The following is a 15,893-nucleotide window of genomic DNA, read 5'->3' as shown; positions in this document are numbered from 1 at the left end:
ATTCAAAATTGAAGCCTTTTTTCTTACATTTTTAAAAAGTGGATTAACTAATGGTAACCAACCAACCAACCAACTAACAAACAATAATCTAAAAAGTCCCTTAATTCTACACCGGTACTAACAAAATGATTTAGTTTATTACTCACAGCAACATGAGAAACACTGAAGTAACATACCTCAAAGATCTTCAGAGCCTCTGCCAGAGCTCCCACTTTCTCCTGCAGAGCAAATATGAGGGATGTGCTGCCCTCCCGGTCTGGATACTCCTCCACATAGCCCTGTCTGTGATGTGCCTGGCAATAAATGAAAGGAATGTTTAATCACACCTCAACACATTTTAAACTATGATTCTGCCACTGGGAAAAAAGCAAAAAAAGCAACAACCCCAGCAGTGTATCTTTTATATGTTATTGGGGCAGGATGTAGACCAGTGGTAAAGTGGTCGCCTGATGCACGGTCGGTCTGGGATCGATCCACATTGGTGGCCCTGCCAGTGCACCATCCATGACTGGTATATCTAAAGCTGTGGTATGAGCTATCCTGGGATGGTTCATATAAAATATTAATAAATCAATGTCCTTTAGTGGTCCTTCAGAACAAACTTTAACTTTTTAATATGCACTTTCCCACAGACAGGATAGTACATACCATGGCCTTTGATGTACTAGTGTTGAATCACTGGTTGGGAAGCGGTAAAGCACTGTCCATCAATGGGGAATTGATCCCCTGACCCGTCACACCTCAGCTGAGTGATCTGCCACTGACCTATTATTCTGTGGCATAGGAAGGTGCCAAAAAGTGTGCACTTTTATATTATTATAAAGCAAATATAAAGCAAACTATCTGAAAAGGGGGTGGGGGGTGGTGGGTGGGCACATGCCCCCCCCCCCCCCCCCCCCCGCTTCTTACCCCAGTGATTCTGCACCACTGTTAACCTAAAAAGCATATGCTTGAAAAGAAAAGGATTGTTTATTTAGTGTCAGTTTGGTCTGCACCAGATCTTTTTGTAAGTCGACTGTGTGTTTAGTGACATCTGTGTGTTAACATAGCCCTATACAGGCTAAAGTTCTCATGTCCTGAATTGCTAGCTTTACACTCAAGTTGAAAAACATATTTCTAAGTACATTCACTGCTTCAAAAAACATCATGCTCAATGAGCTTTTTTTTCTTTCTTTTTTTCTTTTTTTTATGACAAAATGAATTTGATTACAGATTTTCTTAATAAGCTTTGTTATAATTTATTTTTTCAACAAAATAAAATTGATTTCAGTTTTTCAAAAAGAATATATCAAACTCCATACTTATTTCTGGCACATTTTTCACTGTTAATCAATGGCTATTGGAAGGAAGAAAATGTTTTATTTAATGACACACCCAACACATTTTATTTACGGTTATATGGCATCGGACATATGGTTACGGACCACAGAGATATTGAGAAAGGAAACTTGCTGTTGCCACTTCATGGGCTCCTCTTTTCGATTAGCAGCAAGGGATCTTTTATATGTACCATCCCACAGACAGGATAGCACATACCATGGCCTTTAATATACCAGTCGTGGTGCACTGGTCAATGGCTATTGGGAACAGAAAGGTTAGGAATGTTTAATGCAGATCTCTACAATGAGAGGAGTGTTTAATTATTCCCCTAACTTAAATTATGGGGAGACATATTTAAGATACAGGCCTCAGAAAATTGCGAGAGCAATAGTTTCGTTCAAATAAGTTTAAGTATAGTTTGCGTAACCCATTTTTCGTTCACGCATTGAATATATGACATCATTTACATAATCATGACGGGTTAAGTAAAAACGAAATGGGTTACCTGAATTAGTTTTTGCATAACTCATAAATGGTTTACGCAATATTTTCAAGTCTCAAAGGCCTGAGATATCACCATATAAATTTACATGCTAAGGAGAGCTAAAAATTACTCTTGTTGGATTAGTCTCAGAGGAGTGATTGGGAGTGAGAGTTACAGCTCTCCTTAACTGAGGTCTTTTGATAATACCCTAGAATGTTCACAGTTATTTTGTATCTAACATATCGTTATTGTATCACTTAGTTTAGGGTGTGAGAAAAAAAACACTGCCAAAAGCCATATTATGTGCTGTCCTGTTGATGGAAAAGTGCATATAAAAGATCCTTTGTTGTTGTTCAATAGAAAAGTTTAAAATTTGTTTTGTTCAATGACACCACTAGAGCACATTGATTTATTGTCAAACATTTGGTAATCCTGACATACAGTTTTAGAAAGGAAACCCACAAAGTTAAAGTTTGTTTTGTTTAAAAACACCACTAGAGCACATTGATTTATTAATCATCGGATGTCAAACATTTGGTCATTTTGACATATAATCTTAGAAAGGAAACCTGTTACATGTTTCTATTAGTAGCATGGGGTCTTTTATATGCACCATCCCACATACAGTATACCACATACCATTTGATATACCAGTCATGGTACACTGGCTGGAACAAAAAATAGCCCAATCGATCCTAGACCGACCACGTTTTACCACTGGGTTATGTCCCACCCTCTTTGTTCAATAGAAGTAACCTATCCAGTGGTAGCAGGAGGTGATGGTCCCAGTCAAAATGTTCATGAACACTCAGCCTCATGGACACTGCGATGGTCCCAGTCAAAATGTTCATGAATGCTCATCTTCCTGAACACCATGATGGTCCCAGTCAAAATGTTCATGAATGCTGTGATGGTCCCAGTCAAAATGTTCATTAAAGCTCAGCCTTCAGAACACTGCAATGGTCCCAGTCAAAATATTCATGAACACTCAGCCTCCTGAACACAGTGATGGTCTCAGTCAAAATGTTGATGAACGCTCAGCCTTCCGAACACTGCAATGGTCCCAGTGAAAATGTTCATGAACACTCAGCCTCCTGAACTTGATAGGGTTACTCTTTCAGTATGTTGTCCATGTGTTAAACACTAATTAGCTTTTCATACACACTATTTAAAATGGTTTACATATACTTTATTTTTTAACTCCAATTGTACAAACAGGGTTTTTAGTTCTTTTGTTTCTATTGTTTTTCTGTGTCTCTGGATTGTACTCACCATCAACCCTCAATTTATAAAACTTAGGGTGTATCCATTTATAATAAATTTGCCCATGAAAATTTCACATTATTTGTAGCAAAAACTAAAATTATCACCTGTCATTAATAAGAAACTAGAAAAAATTATCAAAATAGAATTTGCATACAATCTGAAACAGAAAAATCATCTGTCTATTTGTTATATGCAATTTCTCACAGACAGCACAGCACATATCCAGCTGCACATACCATAATATTTGATATAGATCCTGAAGTACTGGATCGAACGAAAAAGAACCCAAATGATTCACTACACAGATTGATTGTGCAACCCACTGACTGTTAAATGGAAACTTTATTACTGACAAGATTGTCAAAATAAACTGACAAACAATTCACTGGTTATTGTAACATCAACACCTGTGACTATAAAGTAGCCCAGTGGTAAAGTGCTCAACAGGGGCTAAATAACTAAACTCTCGCAACTTTGTGATCTCGCAACTTTGTGATCTCGCATTGCAATGCTAAAAGTCTTGCAAAGAGGATGCTTTTTTGTCTAGCAGAGGCTAAGAGACCTTTGTGAATTAGGCCCTTGATGCACAGTTGGTCTAGAATTGATCCCTGTTAGTAAGCCCATTGGGCTATTTCTCGTTCCAGCCAGTGCTCCATGACTGATATATCAAAGGCCGTGGGATGGTCCATATAAAACATACCTTGCTACTAATGGCCGGTTTCTTCTCTAAGACTATATGTTCAAATTACCAAATGTTTGACATCCAATAGCCGATAATTAATAAATCAATGTGTCATTAAAAAAAAAAAACCTCTAACTTTTTAAAATAAAGTTTTACATCAAAACAATCACACTGATGACAATGTTAACATTTTAAAATAAAGTATTACATCAACTCAATCACATTGATGACAATGTTAACATTTTAAAATAAAGTTTTACATCAAAACAATCACATTGATGACAATGTTAACATTTTAAAATAAAGTTTTACATCAAAACAATCACATTGATGACAATGTTAACATTTTAAAATAAAGTTTTACATCAACTCAGTCACATTGATGACAATGTTAACATTTTAAAATAAAGTTTTACATCAACTCAGTCACATTGATGACAATGTTAACATTTTAAAATAAAGTTTTACATCAACTCAGTCACATTGATGACAATGTTAACATTTTAAAATAAAGTATTACATCAACTCAGTCACATTGATGACAATGTTAACATTTTAAAATAAAGTATTACATCAACTCAGTCACATTGATGACAATGTTAACATTTTAAAATAAAGTTTTACATCAAATCAATCACATTGATGACAATGTTAACATTTTAAAATAAAGTATTACATCAACTCAAGCACATTGATGACAATGTTAACATTTTAAAATAAAGTTTTACATCAACTCAGTCACATTGATGACAATGTTAACATTTTAAAATAAAGTTTTACATCAAATTAGTCACATTGATGACAATGTTAACATTTTAAAATAAAGTTTTACATCAACTCAGTCACATTGATGACAATTTTAACATTTTAAAATAAAGTTTTACATCAACTCAGTCACATTGATGACAATGTTAACATTTTAAAATAAAGTTTTACATCAACTCAGTCACATTGATGACAATGTTAACATTTTAAAATAAAGTTTTACATCAACTCAGTCACATTGATGACAATGTTAACATTTTAAAATAAAGTTTTACATCAACTCAGTCACACTGATGACAATGTTAACATTTTAAAATAAAGTTTTACATCAACTCAGTCACATTGATGACAATGTTAACATTTTAAAATAAAGTATTACATCAACTCAATCACATTGATGACAATGTTAACATTTTAAAATAAAGTATTACATCAACTCAATCACACAGATGACAATGTTAACATTTTAAAATACAGTATTACATCAACTCAATCACACTGATGACAATGTTAACTTTTTAAAATAAAGTATTACATCAACTCAATCACATTGATGACAATGTTAACATTTTAAAATAAAACTGATATAAACTGTTATTAATCTATGGCAATTGCATTTTAAAAAATTATACATATTAGTACATGAATGGCTGTTAGATTCATTTATTTTACTAGTTCTTTCAAAACATATCTAAAGAGCAAAAGTTGGGTACATTTTTTTAACAAAGAATTGTAAGATAAATGATATCTTCAAAAACCAGGTATAAAACAGATTTAAACATCTTCTCTAACTCAAACTATTTATGGCACTTGTATTTAAGTCTCTCAGAACAATCAGTTTTAGGTTAACCTACAGGTCACAAAGCTATTAATTTTCATGGTGCCTATTTAATTAGATGGTATGGCTGTGGTGACTAGGTCATCACCTAGGAGCAGCAACCTGTATGTCTTTAATTTTTATGTGTGTTATTATAAATAACAAATGACCTTCTCACCAAGGCATGCAAGATAATATTAGTTTCAGTCTCTGATGTAAACTACATAATAACTATACCCTAAACAAAGGTATGTTAATTTACTAAGAATAGATAATCATAGTTACACTAATATACACTGTCAGGAATTTATAAAAAATGTTGCGCCAGGGTCCAATGTCTGATGGGATTGGAAAAATTAGTGCAAGTAAATCATACTTAAGATATTTTTCAGGCCAGTGAATGATACAGTACACCACTGTTAAAATATTTTATTAGAACAGACATAATTAAATACATGTATACATGTACAATGTATATATATTAGGAATTTTCAGTGCCATCTTGTTTTGAGAAGGGGCCTATGTTCTGACCCATATTTGAACCCACAGAACACCTGGATAAATCCTTGATTACCATGTTTTACTACCAGTACCATTCAGGAGTCTTATATTCACTAAAACTCTTGGACCTTGCAAACTGGCATGGAAGGATGATGTGATGTTATATAAGAAAGCTCAAGAGACCCTAAACTGCAGTTACTGTCACTTCGTAGCCCAGTGGTAAGGCACTCGCTTGATGCATGGTCGGTCTGGGATCGATCCTTATCTGTGGACCCATTGGGCAATTTCTCGTCACAGCCAGTGCACCATGACTGGTATATCAAAGGCTGTGGTATGTGCTATCCTGTCTGTGGGATGGCGTATATAAAAGATCCATTGCTACTAATGGAAAAATGTAGCAGGTTTCCTCTCTATAACTGTCAAAATTACTATATGTTTGACATCCAATAGCCGATGATTAATAAATCAATGTGCTCTAGTGGTGTTGTTAAACAAAACAAACTTCGTAGCTCAGTGGTAACGTGTTCACCTGATGCGTGGTCAGTTTAGGATTGATCCCCGTCAGTAGATCCATTGGGTTATTTCTAGTTCCAGCCAGTGCAACACGACTGGTATATCAAAGGCTGTGGTATATGCTATCCTGTCTATGGAATGGTGCATATAAAAGATCCCTTGCTACTAATGAAAAAATGTTTCCTCTCTATGACTACGTCAAAATTACCATATGTTTGACTTCCAATAGGTGATGATTAATAAATCAATGTGCTCTAGTGGTGTATTAAAACAAAACAACTAAGTATTATTTCATATTAATAGTTTGTCGTACTAATTAAGGCTTTTCATATAGGCTTTGATATTGTGCTAGTTTATACAGAAATCCTGATTACACAACTTGAGTCCAAATACTGCATTTACGAAATACTGTAAATCATAAAATATTAGCGTTCTTAAAATTTTGCAAAAACCAAATAAGTGACAGATTGGTGACATAAAACTTTAGAGAGGTCATCATATCAAACACAGAAAAAAAAGAAGTCTTAAGTTCTTATCAGCTACACATTATACTTTTGATCAATTATGACATTATGCAGCTTACAGACAACTTAAATTTAATAGAATATTGCAGCATTGTGCATACTAACTAACCAACAGCATGTAACCATTATTGGGTATTAAGTTAATCACTAATCAAAACAACTGCACAAGTTTTTAAAAACAGTCTATTATATGTACATATAAATTTAGCATCATGAAATATAAGCATCTTGTATGACCTCGCTAAATTTGCTAAAATTTTATGCTCGCTGACATTTCCTGATTTACAGTATTAAATATCTAACAGTCACTAATAAATTAATAAAGAAACTTCTTTCCTCCTGCCTGCAAAAGACGGAATATAGGACAATCTTCTGATGCAATTTCCATATGTCCCATCGTGTAACAACACCCATGATTAATGGTCTGCTCAGTCTCTACACATACCTTGCTTTCCTTTTTTTATTTAGTGTAATAACACTTACTCACCTGTCACCAGGTGCTATATTGCTCTACTTTATTATGGCTGTAAAATAGCTATCAACATTGGTACATTTTTATGTTCAGAATTTTAGTCATTTAGTTCTACTAGATGAAAAATAAAACTCCAGTGAATGCAACTTGGGACAACATGTTTTTTAGTATAATTCATATCTTTGCCTATGTTAAATTAAAGGGTTGAAACTTTTTTCAGTTTAAGTCATATCTGTGCCTGTGTTAAATTAAAGGGTTGAAATTCTTTTCATTTTAATTCATATCTGTGCCTATGTCAAATTAAAGGATTTATAAACTTTTAATTAATTTTTGTGCAATGTCAAATTAAAGTTCAAGCGCACTGCTTTTGGCACAAATCTCGGCTATCTGGGCTGTCTGTCAAGAACAAATGTTAATAATTAGTGAGAGAGGTCAGCTCAGTAATATTACACCTAGCACATTGAAGGAAAGTAAAGAATTAATTGTTTAACAACTGCTCAGCATATTTTCAACAATGCTTATTTATGTTCAACGTACCGTTATTTTGATACTGTACTCCATACAGATACTCTCATAAGAGAAGAATGCCTACTGTCACCACATAAGGTTACTTTTATGTGGGCACTTCCATCATAGATAGGACAACACATGGCACAGCCTTTTGTTTGCGAGTTGGGATGGGGACGACTTCTTGAAAATGAAATGCCTGACAGCTTTACAGAGGTTGACTGATCCCATAACATTATACCTGATCCCATAAAACATCATACCTGAGGCAAATGCTAAAATATGGAGCTACATCTTGACTCTCCATCCACCCACCCTGCCCACCCTACTCACAATGAATGGTACAGCCTCGGCAGTTGCCCACAGCAATGGCAATGAAGCTGCATTTTTAATTCTCTGCAGGACTTATTTTGCAGTGGACTACATTCATTTTTTTCAAGGGTATGTTTTTTTGGTGCAGTGTTTGAATATATGAATCCAGCACTCACCACATGATAAGAACATAACAAAGCCACTGGATCAAGTTGATTCTGGTGATACTTGAAAAACAGTCTTTTGAAACTGTTTGTACATTTCCAGATTTTACAAACAAAAGATAAAACAAGATACACAATTCAGAACCAAAGGGTTTGAACAAAAGATTAATTCTAAGAAGCAGAAGATCAACATACTTGTTGCAGAGCTAGATTTAGGTCCCAGCTCCTCCTCCCTTCTTGAAAACAAAATGCACACTATTTATTGACAATGTAATTTTCTCATATATAATATACTGAGTCAAGCATGTCCCAGTCTCCAATATTTACAAAAATCTGTATGATGGAAGGAAAAGTTTTATTTAACAATGCACTCAACACATTTTATTTATGGTTATATGGCGTCAGTCTTATGGTTAAGGACCACACAGATATTGAGAGAGGAAACCTGCTGTCGCCATTTCATGGGCTATTCTTTATGATTAGCAGCAAGGGATCTTTTAAATATAGGATAGTACATATCACAGCCTTTGTTACATCAGTTGAAAAAGCTGTATGAATCCCAGTCATTATCATTAAAAAACCTATAAGTGCATGTATCAATGAAACATCAAATCACAAAGATTATAAAATATGAATTGTGCTTCCCTATGGGTCATTTGGAAGATCTGACCAGTACATGTACCACATTGTATTCTTGAAGGGTACAATACTGGGATATTGTGTTCATGAGGGTTGACATACTAGGATATTATGTTCATGAAAGGCGACATATTAGGATTGTGTGCTCATTAGGGGTAGGATAGTGGGACAGTTCATGACCGTTGTCACCAATTGGGATAGCATGTTCATGAGAGATGACATACTAGGTTATTGTATTCATGAGTGGTGGAATACTGAGATAAATACCATAATGGGTGACATATTGTGCTCATGAATGGTGACACACTGTGATATTGTGTTCATGAGATATGACATATTAAGATATTGTATTCATGAAGAGTGGAATACTGGGATATATCATAAGGGGTGACATACTATGACATTGTGCTCACATGCAGTGACATACCATGATATTGTGCTGATGTGATGAGTGGTGACAAACTATGATATTGTGCTCATGAGGGGAGATATACTAGGATATTGTATTCATGAGGTGTAGGATACTGGAATAATATGTTTTTGAGGGGTGACATACTGGAATATTGTGTTCTTGAGAAGTAATATACTGAAATAGTGTGTTCATAAGGCGTGACATACTGGAATATTGTGTTCTTGAGGGGTGACATACTGAAATAGTGTGTTCATAAGGGGTGACATACCAGGATAATGTGTTCATAAAGGGTGACATACTAGGATAATGTGTTCATGAGGGGACGCCATACTAAAATAGTGTGTTCATAAGGAGAGACATACTGGGATATTGTGTTATTGAGGGGTGACATACTGAAATAGTGTGTTCATAAGGGGTGACATACCAGGACAATGTGTTCATGATGGGGTGACATACTAAATAATGTGTTCATAATGAGTGACATACTGGGATATTGTGTTCTTGAGGGGTGACATACTGAAATAGTGTGTAATTCCACCCTAGAGCAACATATATTCCAGAAATTATCATTTGGGAACATATAACTGGCCTTCCCCCCCCCCCTTTTTTTTTATCCCACTGCCCCTTTCCTTTTACTCCTTTGAATTCCATCTTATTTCTTCTCAATCTGACAACTCCTCCTATCTTTCAACTTCTTTCGCTGTCAACCACCTCCACATCCCAGTCCTTGTCTCTTCAACCAGCCTTCATAAAGCAATCATTAAGACATATGTATCTAAGACCAATTTGTTAATTCTGATGTATAGTCTTCAGTGGAAACCTGCTAAATTGTTTTTATCAACAGCAAGGGATCTTTTATATGCACTATACCCAAAGGCAGAACAGAACATACCATGACCGTTGATATATCAATTGGAAGGCATTGGTTGGCATGGGAAAAAGACCAGTAGGTCTGCCAAAGAGGTTTAATTCTATGACCTAAGCACTTAATGACAGTGCTCTAATGAATAAGCTAAATCCTCACCAGTCACCATGGAAAGAGACTTCTCAAAATCTTAGATATTATATTATTGTTATGGTGATGCTTGAAGAATAAAACACCTGTAGATGTTCTTTTGCTAAAGTTTGTTTTGATTCATGACACCGTTGGAGGACATTGATTATTAAATCATCGACAGTGCCGTAGGAAGGTGCCAAAAAGGAGGGGGGTGGGGCACATTTTTATATTTACACACTTTTACACTATTATAAAGCAAATATAAGCAAAATATCTGAAACGTTTTCCTATGCCAGTGATCGGCTATTGTTTGCATGTAAAACATTTCATAATTCTGACATATAGTCTTAGAGAGGAAACCTGCTACACAATTAGTAGCAAGAGATGTTTTACATGCACCATCCCACAGACAGGATAGCACACACCATAGTCTTTGATATACCAGTTGTGATGCAATAGCTGGAACTAGAAATAACTAATTGAATCAACAACGGGGATCGATTCTAGACCAAATACATCAGGTGAAGGCTTTACCACTGCAGTATGTTTTGTTTCAATTTGGATTTTAAAAAGTTTAAATGGCACGCACTTTTTTAAATATATCAGAAAAAAGTCTGACCACTCAGCAGGTGACCTTGTATTGACATGTGTGACACCCTGAAACCTACAATTGCTCTGAAACCAAACTAAATGACACAAATTAGCATGGAAAAGCATATCTAGCCTGTAGTAACACCAGCGAGTGTCATAATGTTGCCTACACATTACAGTACATCACCAGCATATCAAACTGCCTGAGGTGGAATATGGGTCAATTTTCTGTTATCACACCAGTGTATTGTTTATATTGCAGTTTGAAACCAGAGATGCAGGGCTCACAAAGTACAGTTAAGCAGGTTTAATACTGTTTATAGTACTTTATAACAGGTGCATGGCCAGGGATTTCAGAGGTTTAAGACAAAATCTTTTTTGTTAATTGTTTGTTGTTTTTGGGGTTGTGTTGTTGTTTTGTTTTTTTTTGGGGGGGGGGGGGGGTAGTTCATTGTTAAAAACAAAAATGTATCAGTTCATTATAAAATTAAACACCCTTCATACATTCCTATAAAAATGAATGTATCAGTTCATTATAAAATTAAACACCCTTCATACATTCCTATAAAAATGAATGTATCAGTTCATTATAAAATTAAACACCCTTCATACATTCCTATAAAAATGAATCCACTTCAGAAACTCCACTTATGCCCTTACAATCACATTTTAACAAATGTTGGTGCTAAAATGATAATAAAAACATTAACCAGTATAATCTGCATCTAATATTTATTTTTATTAAACATGTGGTATTAATTTAACACTAAATCTATTTGTAGAAACATTTAAAAAATATATGTATTTACAAGTTATTTAATTTTTTATTTATATTTCAAAAGTTTTTTTGTTTTCAGATGATTAATGTCTATTTTAAACCAGTATCCAGGAGATACATCGATCAATGTGCACCTCCAATCGATCCTCCACCCCCACCCCCACAAACCTACAAGACCTACTTTTTGCATGCAACAATGAGTCTCTTTCAATGTCATTTCAATGTCAACACTAACAAAGGTCCTTCTTTTATAGTTACTTATCCAACCCCCCAACCCCCAATATTATTTTTAAATTGCATACTGTACGGAACTGTATTTATTATATAACTTACATCATTTTTCCTTTATTCTGAAAACACATGATTATTATAACCAACCAATGACATCATTAAATCTTCATGTGACAAATCTATAGTGAGAATAATACTTTTATACAGTGATAATTAAGTCAAAAACTTACTAGTGAATGAATATTATTTATTTTATTCCCATATCTTTCTTCTTTTTTTTTTTCTTCTTTTTTTGGGGGGGGGGGGAACATTTCTTTTTTTATTTTATTTTTATTTTTTAAATTTAACACCAGACCCAGCACATTGTGCAATACATTTTCTTTTTCTTGACCACACAGTAAGAAATTCACGTATAGGCATGCAAAACAAAAGCAGGATTAATTTAAGTACGGTAAACCGGTTGTAATACTTGCACATCATGTTCGTGCAAAGCGTCCACTTGTCAGATCGGCCTCGGTGGCGTCGTGGTTAGGCCATCGGTCTACAGGCTGGTAGGTACTGGGTTCGGATCCCAGTCGAGGCATGGGATTTTTAATCCAGATACCGACTCCAAACCCTGAGCGAGTGCTCCGCAAAGCTTAATGGCTAGGTGTAAACCACTTGCACCGACCAGTGATCCATAACTGGTTCAACAAAGGCCATGGTTTGTGCTATCCTGCCTGTGGGAAGTGCAAATAAAAGATCCCTTGCTGTTAATTGGAAAGAGTAGTCCATGTAGTGGCGACAGCAGGTTTCCTCTCAAAATCTGTGTGGTCCTTAACCATATGTCTGACGCCATATAACCGTAAATAAAATGTGTTGAGTGCGTCATTAAATAAAACACTTCTTTCTTTCCACTTGTCAGCCGCTATACTAGTAAGCACATACAAACACCGGTATGATCGCCATGGGCGTATGGGGACTCTTTTGATTTAGGGGGGCTGGAGGGGTTGATTTGCCCGAAATTTTAAAATTTGCCCAAATTTCCCCCACTGTTTTGCCCGAATTTTTTTGGGGGGGCAATTGCCCCCTCCCCCCCCCCCCCCCCCGGGTCGTACGCCCATGATGATCGCTGTGAACCAACAACTTATCAGTATTCGTTTACACATATAATATTTAACTGCAAGTATACTGAATTATTTATTTTGTTAACTCCTGCTAATTATTATCAAGTACAACGTATAAAAAGAGGTTGATGCTGCAATTTCCCCCACAAAAATTGAGTGGACTGTGCCATTTACCCTAGCCCGAGTACTCTGACTGTAACAGAGCTAGACGGACATTTGGACATAAATACTGAGCTAGCTCTCTTAGAGTCAGAGTACTCGGGCGACATTTACCCATAATATATTCACCGAGGTTAAATAACAGATCTGTGTTGTCTTCGCCTTTAGATCGATAAATGTTATCTGTACCGAAACAAAAATAGCCTTCTACATACAAAGCACAAATATCTGATACCATATGGATTATTACATTAAGTATGATCGATATTACATTATTTATCGATGGTAAATCGAAAATGTTTATGTAAATACAATATACGATTGAAGGTTGCATCAAAACACTTAATTCTTCTTATGTGATTTCAATGTCAATATTAAATATTGCATCATACCTTGTTCCCGTTTTCTGTGTCAAAACGTCTTCGTTTAGCGGAAAATGGTGCATCCATTGCTTATGATAATACGACTACCAATTATTGATGCTGAAGGCAACTGACCTTCACCTCAAAAACCTGTTTATGATGATGTTGATTGGCTGAAACTGACCACACCTCCAAAGTTTTTTTTACAGTTTTTGGAGATTGCAAAACATTGCGTGTGATTACTAGTACATGTATACTGTTGCGCTAGAAACGGCCTATCAGTGGGTGGTGTGGTTACGTGAAGGGGAGAAATGCCACTTATCTTTTTAGGGCATGTACATTTTTGTTTGTTATTATTTAATTGGTTATTGTTGTTTGCTATTATATAACTTTATTTATGTGTTTTTTTATTAGGCCCATTACTTTTTTTTCAGTGTGTACAACTGTCATTTTCTATATGTATAGTTTATATATATATATATAGAGAGAGAGAGAGAGAGAGAGAGAGAGAGAGAGAGAGAGAGAGAGAGAGAGAGAGAGAGAGAGAGAGAGAGAGAGAGAGAGAGAGAGAGAGAGAGAGAGAGAGAGAGGTAGAGGTGTTATTACCAGAGTATTTTTCGGTATCGTCAATGTCATATATTAGGAATAAAAATTGTATTATGCGAGCCTCTGGCGAGCATAATACATTATTTGTATTCCTAATATATGATATTGATGATACCAAAATACACGAGGGTAATAATCTCTTTATCATATAAGCTCAAGCTTAATACAACGTATTTTTGTAAACTGTACACGCAAATTTAATTCCGTTCCACCATTACTAGATATTCAAATGACGTAAGAATAATGTATGTGGCGCGGTGTATTTTTGAATGGAAATGACGTCAAACTCGAATGACGTCATTTTGGATGTCCTTACATCAAAATAAAGTTAAAACGTTTTTTGTTTTCTGAACGCTGGACAGCTTTCAGTGTAAAATTGCCATTGAAATGTTTCTATTTGATGACTGAATGCATACGTCAATGATGGAGTGTCACCCAAGTTCGTTTGCTTAACTGTCAATAAACCTAGTGCCGAGACCTCGACTAATTTACATCTAATTTGCAAAGTTATCAAAATTTATTCTTGAAGTACGTGATCTGAAAAATACCACATACTTTGATTGTACTGAAAATGTAAGATATTATATAAATATATTTATCATATATCTTACATTTTCAGTGCAATCAAAGTATGTGATATTTTTCAGATCACATACTTTAACAATTTGATAACTTTGCAAATTAGATGTAAATTAATGGAGGTCACGGCACTAGGTTTATTGACATTTAAGCAAACGCACATGGGTGACACACCATAATTGACGCATGCATTCATAGTCATCAAATAAAAACATTTTAATAGCAATTTTACACTGAAAGCTGTCCAGCGTTCAGAAAACAAAAAACGTTAGGCCCTAGTTTATTTTGATGTAAGGACATCCAAAATGACGTCATTTCCATTCAAAAATACACCGCGCCACATATTCTTACGTCATTTGAATATCGCGTAATGGCTGACTGGAATTAAAGTTGCTGTACAGTTTACACGTTACACGTTATATTAAGCTTGAGATTATATGATACAGAGATTATTACCCTCGTGTATTTCGGTATCGTCAATATCATATATTAGGAATAAAAATAATGTATTATGCTCGCATAATAATTTTTTTATTCCTAATATGATATTGACGATACCGAAAAACACTGGTAATAATCTCTCTATATAAAAATAGTTTAAGAAAATCACTCAAAAACAGTTAAGTGTATGGGTTAAAATATTTTGTTGTTGTTCTAAATGCTTAATTATTTTTAAATAAATAAAAAAAAAATTCACATGGGTTGACATAGCCAGAGTACTCTTGACTGTAACAGCTAGACGGACATTTGGACATAAATACGCTCTCATTAGAGCTTATTTATGTCCAAATGTCCGTCTAGCTCTCTTACAGTCAGAGTACTCAGGCTAGGGTTGACAGTGTAATAAATTTACAGATGTGATATGCTTCTTTTTTTTTTGACATAGCTGATGGGTTTTTTGTGTGTATTGGGGCGTCTTTAAACATTTGTTCATTCATGCATGGACCAAAACTATTATTTTTTCCCCTACATGATTTATATTATTTGTATAACTATCTCTGACAACAAACACTCCAGTACTAAATACAAGAAATGATAACAGATTTTAAAATAATTAAAACAATTAAAAATGTTCCATAAAACACAACCCTATCCTTGTTTGAATA

The 15,893-nt window shown here is 34.9% G+C and overlaps 1 protein-coding gene across 3 annotated transcripts in view; it reads right to left on the bottom strand.

The window, feature by feature from the left end:
- Window positions 1-13,773, bottom strand: part of LOC121372754 (protein henna-like) — a 34,638-nt gene extending 20,865 nt beyond the window's left edge. For 2 of the 3 annotated variants that reach the window (XM_041499245.1, XM_041499246.1), the window contains exons 1-2: window positions 13,633-13,773; window positions 177-293 (exon numbers count right to left, since the gene is read on the bottom strand). In XM_041499245.1, the coding sequence (XP_041355179.1) occupies window positions 177-293; window positions 13,633-13,689 (174 nt within the window). In that variant the 5' untranslated portion in view covers window positions 13,690-13,773. Of the gene's footprint in view, window positions 1-176; window positions 294-7,881; window positions 7,921-13,632 lie in introns of those variants that run through there. The other variant, XM_041499247.1, reaches the window with a different exon arrangement.
- Between the last annotated feature and the right edge of the window lie 2,120 nt (window positions 13,774-15,893).

The sequence above is a fragment of the Gigantopelta aegis genome, chromosome 4, assembly GCF_016097555.1.
Source record: "Gigantopelta aegis isolate Gae_Host chromosome 4, Gae_host_genome, whole genome shotgun sequence".
In the NCBI taxonomy this organism is placed as follows: domain Eukaryota; kingdom Metazoa; phylum Mollusca; class Gastropoda; order Neomphalida; family Peltospiridae; genus Gigantopelta; species Gigantopelta aegis.
This window is presented reverse-complemented; position numbering and strand designations above follow the sequence as displayed.